The following is a 7,959-nucleotide window of genomic DNA, read 5'->3' as shown; positions in this document are numbered from 1 at the left end:
TGATCATTTCTATCTTGCAGCTTTACAATCCTGTACAAGTTCCAGTCTCAGTAATATTTTTTTATTTTTTTCTAAAAAAGAGGTAAATGATTTATTTACTAGAGCTGCTACTGCTGACTCTGAAATGTCCCAGTCACAAACTAAACACAACAAATATTCACCTGCTGGCTGCAAGAGAGAACAAAACAGTTTGCATGCACTCCTTGCATCTGAGGAACTAAAGACCTCGTGGATTACTTTTATTTTTGTTGGAAATGTAGGAAAATCCTTTGTTTAGCATGCTGGTGTGACACGGTAATGTTAGCCATGCTAATGTGGCTAACTGTAAATATGAGCATCGGCCCACATGTCCTGAAGAGCTCCATGGACGGTGTTACGCTGGGGAAAATGATGGAAGCTTTAAGATCATTTTGAAACCGATAAACAAGGACTGAGTTGGGTTATTGTGGTTTATGTCACCTCTTGTTTTCCAGTGCAATATAAACTCTAATCTAGTGGCTTCTCTCCTGCTCTCTGTGCTCATATACACTTTATTTAATGCAGCCAAATTCACAATATGCAAACCAGCGTACTGTTCCGGTCATTCTGATCCACACTCCTCTGCAGAAGATATGCAACATGGTGTCTAGCATTAGCACAAAGCTTGAGAAGCCAAGAAAGCACAGAGGAGTGACAGCTTAGACTCTGATGTAGATATGAGCAAGACAGTCAGATCTTAATACTGCCTGCAACAATAATAGATACTTAAAGCAAACAGATATCAGCGGAAAAAAACTAAACAATTTGGAACAAAGCGTCATGGACAGCAGCTGTATTTAAAGCTATAGACACTAAAATGGATCATTTAGAGCATGTCTAATACCACATTTGGTCAAATTAACCATCTTTAGTGTATGTTTAGTTAAAAACTGAAAGACATATTCTTTTAACGACTAAACACGGGTACAATATGGGGCCTTGTAGAAGCCAATAACGTAATGAATTTGCCATTTTTAAAATGTAATAGGCCAATAATGTAATAACTGGCCAATAACATAGTAAAAGTCCTGAACTAATAACGTAACTTTTGGTTTTTGGTTATTACATTTGCAAAAAGAATTTTTTTTTTTTTTACCAGGCCAGTAACATAATAACCCATTACGTTATTAACCAAAATATATTATGTTATTGGTCAATTACATTTTAAAAAGTGCAACTTTATTACGTGATCGGCTTATGTTATTACATTATTAGCTTCTACAGACCTTTAAAAAGTTTTAATGAAGACTGCATACGCTGCAGACACGTTACAACATTACTGTTCATAGTCGCTGTGATGGTGTTGAGTTAGTACCTTACATACACTCCTTTAATCCGTTCTTAATATAGACAGATGCTTAATATAAGCAAAATGTTATGCGTTCATGAAATGCGGACGCTCACAGGATGAAGGATGGGGCCCTCGGTGAGAGAGCGAGCTCAAGAGTGAGCGGATGTGAGCGAGATGTGGTGGAGTGGCAGCAATGAGTGTTTAATACTGACACTGGATGGGAAAAGAGACAGAACTCCGTAGACCAGACAGAGAAGGAGATTATCTGACCCGCTGAGAGGCGATGATAGCGTGGTGAGGGAGAGGAGGAGCCGTTTAACCTTTACAATGGATATATTCTAATTATACTGCCACAATTACAAATAGCATCAACACTAAACTTAGAGCGCTTCCATCCCTGAGTTCAGGAGTGTTTACAGAGCTGACCCCAGCCAGCCTCAGACAATGTCAGATAAACAATCAGTGTGTCATAAATCCTTCTTTGATATTGATTCTGTCATCTGTTGTACAAACATCGGTAGCCTGACTTTGTGCTGTATGAGAGTCTTGCCAGTGATCTGACAGCAGGACTTTGTGCAGTCTGGTTGTGCGCCATGGTTTGATTGAGATGGGCAAACAGGGCTTTACGGAGGTATGTGTGGTCTTGGGAACTCATAACTCAGGAACTCATAAAACAAGCTTGAGAAACCTTAAGGAAATGCATGTCTACTTTTACAGAATAACAGTCTAAAAGTTAATTCTGTTGGAATTTGCCTTTATTAAGAGGCAGTTTGATGTTCAGTCTCTGTCCGCTGCCAACATACGGAGTTCATTCTTTGATAGTAAAATGCTTCGGTTATCACATTCAGTCATTTGTTCCCTGTTCCCGTGGAATTCTTTTTCATACTGTTGGGTTAATAAAGTACACTGTGCACCAGCTTCGTTGACTTTAAATTGGCAGTATCCAATACATGTACCATTGTGTATTCTGAAGCAGAGAAAAATAAACAGAAAAACCCTCCATGCATGAGATAATGAAGGTATGAACAGCCCATCAGACCATACAGAATGGTCACCTCAGTATCATCCTGCTATAGGGAAAAAACACAAATTGCTATTGTCTTGGGTTGAGCAAATCGTAAGCTGTCCATGTTCCTACAAAATAGTGCTGGGTCGACTTGTTTTGTCGCGAAATTTGCTTTCAGGGAGGCGACGTCTTCATTAAAATGGATAGTTTACTGAATAAACTTGCATGGTGACAATCCTCCTCAAGACATTTCAGTGTGTAGGTTTCTCAAAGGTTGTCATTGTTGTTTCCCATCATGAAAGGGGATTTTAAAAGTGCTAACACAAAGAAAGAGGAAGGGGAATCTAAGCCAAGTTATACGGCAGACTTACACTTGCCATCTACATCCAATGAGTTAGATTAGCGACAATGTCATGTAAACGTGCTAATGTTGTTGATTATTTTATATTTTGAATATCAGTACTAAGTGATACTTTGGATTCACCCTGGTATGTTGAACCAGTTCAATTTATGGGGGTATATTTTTGAGGAGAAGATGAATATTAGTGTGTGTTTGTTGTGTAACCGTTTTCAGGGCCTAGTTAGCCTAGCTTAGCATAAAGACTGGAAGCAGGGGGAAGCTAGCCTAGCTCAGTCTAAAGGTTTGAAAACATGCTTCCTCATACATCTAACGCAACTTTTTTCCTCCTAGAAATAGTTCTAGTGTAAATGTTGTTTGTTTTTTTTTTTTTATACTGAAACAAAAATATGTTTCGTTATTACGCTTCTGGTTTAACAAACAGGAAATGTCACATCAATTTGTGAGTTTTGAAGTTGCTGGTAGACATTGTTTAGCTTCCAGTGGTAAGCTAAGCTAGGCTAAACACTCCCTGATCATCTTATCTTGGAGAGAATGTCAATTTACCTTTAAAAAAACCCATTCAAGTTGTTTTTTTACCAGCTCTGGGAATTTCAGTTTCCTTGAATCAGGTGTTCTCAAACACTATCTGTCCCTTTGTGTGTTGTTTAAAGTCACGGGCATTTGTTTCGAAATTGCGACGTCAAGGGGAAACTTCAACGCAAATTAGGAACGATCACATCCTGTTGTTTGAGAAAAACTCCGATTTTTAGACTCAACATGTGTTTAAAGGACGTCTGAGGACATTTTGAGCGGCGCAGACGGGACATAATCAGCGGGTGGTTATGAGAAAACCTATTTCTGTAAGGTGCAGCCCAGACTGGAGATATGAGTCTGAGGTGGAAGTGGTTGGGTCAGACTGCAGCCATTTTCTCACACACGTCTTAGACACTGTGTGTGTGTGTGTGTGTGTGTTGGTGTGTGTGTGTGTGTGTGTGTGTGTGTGCGTGCAGTATCTCCCTGACCTGCCTGGCCTGGAGGTGGTAGCCGTGATAAACCACTTTCCCTCCTCTCAGCGTCCTCACGACCAGATGTTCATCCAAAACATTCCCACAACGTCACAGACTCTGTCACAGCTCTTTTAAAAGATAATTAACAACTTAAATTCAACCATCTCTGGGTAATTCAAACAACAAGTGTAGCCTCTGTGTTGCTTTTATCACTTGTGCCACTCTTTTTTTTGTCATATTGGATTATTTCAGCTTCTTTTATTGCATATTTTTTGCCCCTTTCAGCAACAAAACTACTGCATACTAAAGCGGCTGTGTTGTTTTTATTTTTAATTTTGTCTGTCAGGTACCTGGCCAAGCTGTCGTCAGTGGGGAGCATCAGGGATGAGGAGACGTGTGAGAGGTTACGAGGCCTCATCCAGAGACAGGTACACATCTGTACTTTGCTGCGGAGGCTTTTATTCAATATGTAGAATCACCTGTTGCTCAGACAAGGCAGTGGGCTTTAATCATGTAGAACTAAAGGGTTGTAGAAGTGATGTGAAAGGTTTCATTTTTTTTATTTAACCTCATCACAAGCAGTGTTTCACCATCGTCGTGTAGATTTAACGATAAGATGGAGTGAGCTGCTGGTCAGTGAGGATAAAACCATTTCACCCACCTCAGATTTAGAATATCTCATTTATGCTTTTATTATTTGTAGAGTGGACAACACTAAAGCACACAACTCATTCAAAGTACTGCTGCTAGAATACTGAAAAACACCAAGAATTATACTTTATCGTTTGGCTTTTTACATTGTTCTAGTCAATCAGTTTTAATTATTCTAAAAAAAAAAAAAAAAATGTGTGCACTTTATTCAACTTGTCTCTACTGTTTTTTAAATTCAATTAATTTTATTTTGCTGTATTTTATACTCCTAAAGTTGAACTGTGAATAACCTCTGCGTATGAAAAGGTGCTCATAGATAAACTTGCTTAAAGCTACTTAAAGAAAAATGAACAGGGAGACGTCTGTGTTAAGGGTTAAGGGGGTTAAATCATTTCTTATCATCAGTCATTACTAAAGTTTGGGAAACCACAGCGATCATGTCGTCAATTTTGGAAAACAGCAGCTTTTATTCTGTTTACTTCTTACAGGACAGTTAAAAAAGACTCCACCAAAATCATTTAGATTCAGTTTCTAATGTCAAACGTTAACACCAATGAAAAAAAACTGCACATACATTTTGTCTGTGCCTTCTTCAGTGTTCTTCAGTTTCATGGTTGGAACCTTTTCACTTTTTATTTCTCAGAAGTAGATGCCCTGATGTCTACAGAAGTAAACACAGGCCTTAAGTCTATATAAGTACACAACATAAGCTGTCTATAGTGTTATCTGGTTGGCTGTTATGTGGAGCATTCTGACTGAACTGCAAGTATGAAAACATCATGTGCGACAGCCTCTCATATCTGTTGTTTATGCTCAGTTAAGCTCTGCCGATGCTGACGCAAATATTCAAACTCTGCCTGCCATAGGAAGATGAGTCTCTTGTGGTCAGCCATCTTGATTGTTTACGTTGTGAGTCTTGGATGCTTCGAGCTCGGTATTTGGACCGTTCATCTCGGAAAATTCCAACCTCCCCAGTCGAACGCAGCACGAGTGTCAGTTAACTTATTACCAACAGGCGCACCGAGTTCTGACCTGTAGTACTGAAACACACACAGGGGCCCCTCAAAAACATCGAATCCCACGTCAACAAAAGAATGCATACATTCACAAAGCTATGAGTAGATTATAGAAGTAAACAGGCGACAGAATATATTCAGTATGGGCAATTCTACAACTATTACTAAACATCATGGAGAACAACAGACTACAAGTGTTCATTCATTCATTTATTCATTTAAAATCTAAGAGAAAGACAACCTTCCTTGTAAATGGTGCACATACAATAAATGCAGACAAAGATCTGAATGAGCTGAACATGAAACTGTACTTTTTGCTGCTGCTATCGTTCGGACAGCAAAGTCAGTATGTTGGTCTTTCAGCTGCCTAATGTAGCTCACCAACTACTGGACGGATTACCATGACATCCCCTGATCCCCTGACATTTCCTGTAGTGAGACCAGCAATTTAAAATGGTCACTTATCCAGTGAAATATCTACTGGATACATGGGGACAGAATTTCCTACAGACATTCCTGGGTCTCAGACATGACTTTGCTGATCCCTTGATTTTTCCTCTGGCGCCACCACCAAGTTGACATTTGCGGTTTTGGGTGAATTTTTTTGAAAATCTATTGGACGGATAACCATTAAATTTGGTGCACACGGCTATGCCCATCATGATTATTTGGAGTGCAGCGGGACTTTGACGATCCTCCGACTTGTCACGACCGTCGGGTCAAAATTCCAGTTTGTTGAGTGGTTTGGTTTCTGGGGAAAGATTCGCAGCAGCAGACGTTAGGAGGCCAGCATGATGGACATACCTGTGTCGAAGCAGATAGTGACTCTAACTGCTTAACTGTAGAGTTTGTCTTCTCATGTTTTTTGGGATGTGTATTACCCCTGCCATCTGCTATTTACAAGAAGGTCTCATTTGCTATTAACTGTGTGAGCAAGGTCTGCTTTCTTTCTCTGCTTCAAATGAGAGCTTGTTCGAAGGTCCAGTGTGTTTTGTGGCTGACAGCTACTGCGCTTCTGCTCCAGGTTCAGATCTGCAAGCGCAGCGTGGAGGTGATGGATGCGGTGCGTCGTGGAGCCCAGCTGGCGATAGACGAGTGTCAGTTCCAGTTTCGCAACCGTCGATGGAACTGCTCCACTCTGGAGAGCATGCCTGTGTTTGGCAAAGTGGTCACCCAGGGTAAGATTATACGCTGCAGCAGCTCCAGAGGAGACACCGATATGACAGGAAGCGTTAAAGCTGGCGTATAACAGCCTCTCTACCTGCATGCGTTGACAAAATTGGCAGCGAAATAACCTCGATATCACTTTTAATATACTGTGAAATATTAGAGCTTGTTTTCCATTTGTATTGGCTCCTACATGTTAATGTCTGGGCTCCTTCACTTAGACCCGAACACACTATTTTGATTGTACACACGTGATTTTTTTTTTTTAACCACTCAGAATAAGAAGCTCTTTTCATTTACATCATGTAACAATGACTGTGTGTGTGTGTGTCTGTGTGTGTTTGTCTGTGTGTGTGTGTGTGTCAGGCACCCGTGAGGCAGCCTTTGTGTATGCCATCTCAGCAGCCAGTGTGGCGTTTGCGGTCACAAGGGCCTGCAGCAGCGGAGAGCTGGAAAAATGTGGCTGCGACCACAATGTACATGGAGTCAGTCCAGAGGGTAGGTCTCTCTCCCTTTCACACAAACACACAGATGGAAAGGAGACAGCGGGGCCAACTGATCCAGTACATTTCAATGCAAAAAATCAAAAGATGTGGCATTTTAGATCATTTTAATCAGAAAAAGCCAGGAATACATCAATACTGGAAGCATTTTAACAACGTTATTATATGTGTTGAGCCAGATCTGCAACATCAATAAAGCATGTCATGTACAACGACTATTAATTCAGAAAGAATAAACACTAACTGCAAAATAGTGATCAAGTGCACTCTTTTGCAACCAACAAGGGTGATGACAGTGCCATACAGATAACCACTTCCTGTCTCTATTCTGATATCTTGCCTCAGGGTTCCAGTGGTCGGGCTGCAGTGATAACATTGCGTACGGAGTGGCCTTCTCTCAGTCCTTTGTCGACGTGAGGGAGAGGAGTAAAGGCCAGTCCTCCAGTCGGGCTCTTATGAACCTGCACAACAACGAGGCCGGGAGAAAGGTAACTCCCTGCTGCTCATGTAAACTGTTTAGTTTTAAGTCAGTGAAGAAAAGTCTCTAGTTTTTCAACTTAAGTCCAAGTCAAGACATAAAATGTGGATTTGCACTTTTGCAGAGTTATAGTCCATTACAGTTGAGTTGAACAAATTCAAATAAAATCTGAAGTTATATGAAAAAAAACACATCAAGTTTCAGTTCATTAGAGAAAAGCCCAGGCCAAGACTTAAACCTTTTAAGAAAAGTGCAAATCAAATCTCAAACCCTTTAACTAGCTTCCAAGACAAGTTGAAGTCTGGTTATTCAAGACTCAGACTTCTCTTGGCTCAGAAAACAATTAAACAAATGCTAACAAACTATTAAAAAATGGACACAACTCTGTCTAGTCATGAGAGGAGTCCAAGTGAAGTGTCAAGTCACATGAGACCAAACAAGTCAGTTCAGAAATCTTCAACAGCCAACTGCAAGCTTGTCAG

General features: G+C 40.4%; 1 protein-coding gene across 1 annotated transcript in view; it reads left to right on the top strand.

Annotated features, from left to right (window-relative positions):
• The window catches only part of wnt4 (wingless-type MMTV integration site family, member 4), a 27,780-nt gene that overhangs the window by 17,267 nt on the left and 2,554 nt on the right, over nt 1–7,959 (top strand). The window contains exons 2-5 of the mRNA XM_008305787.1: nt 4,009–4,090; nt 6,354–6,507; nt 6,863–6,994; nt 7,345–7,487. Of these exons, the coding sequence (XP_008304009.1) occupies nt 4,009–4,090; nt 6,354–6,507; nt 6,863–6,994; nt 7,345–7,487 (511 nt within the window). The remainder of the gene's footprint in view (nt 1–4,008; nt 4,091–6,353; nt 6,508–6,862; nt 6,995–7,344; nt 7,488–7,959) is intronic.

Source organism: Stegastes partitus, unplaced genomic scaffold (assembly GCF_000690725.1).
Source record: "Stegastes partitus isolate 25-593 unplaced genomic scaffold, Stegastes_partitus-1.0.2 Scaffold2624, whole genome shotgun sequence".
Lineage (NCBI taxonomy): Eukaryota > Metazoa > Chordata > Actinopteri > Pomacentridae > Stegastes > Stegastes partitus.
The sequence above is the reverse complement of the archived record's forward strand: the minus strand, read 5'-3'. Positions and strand labels throughout refer to the sequence as shown.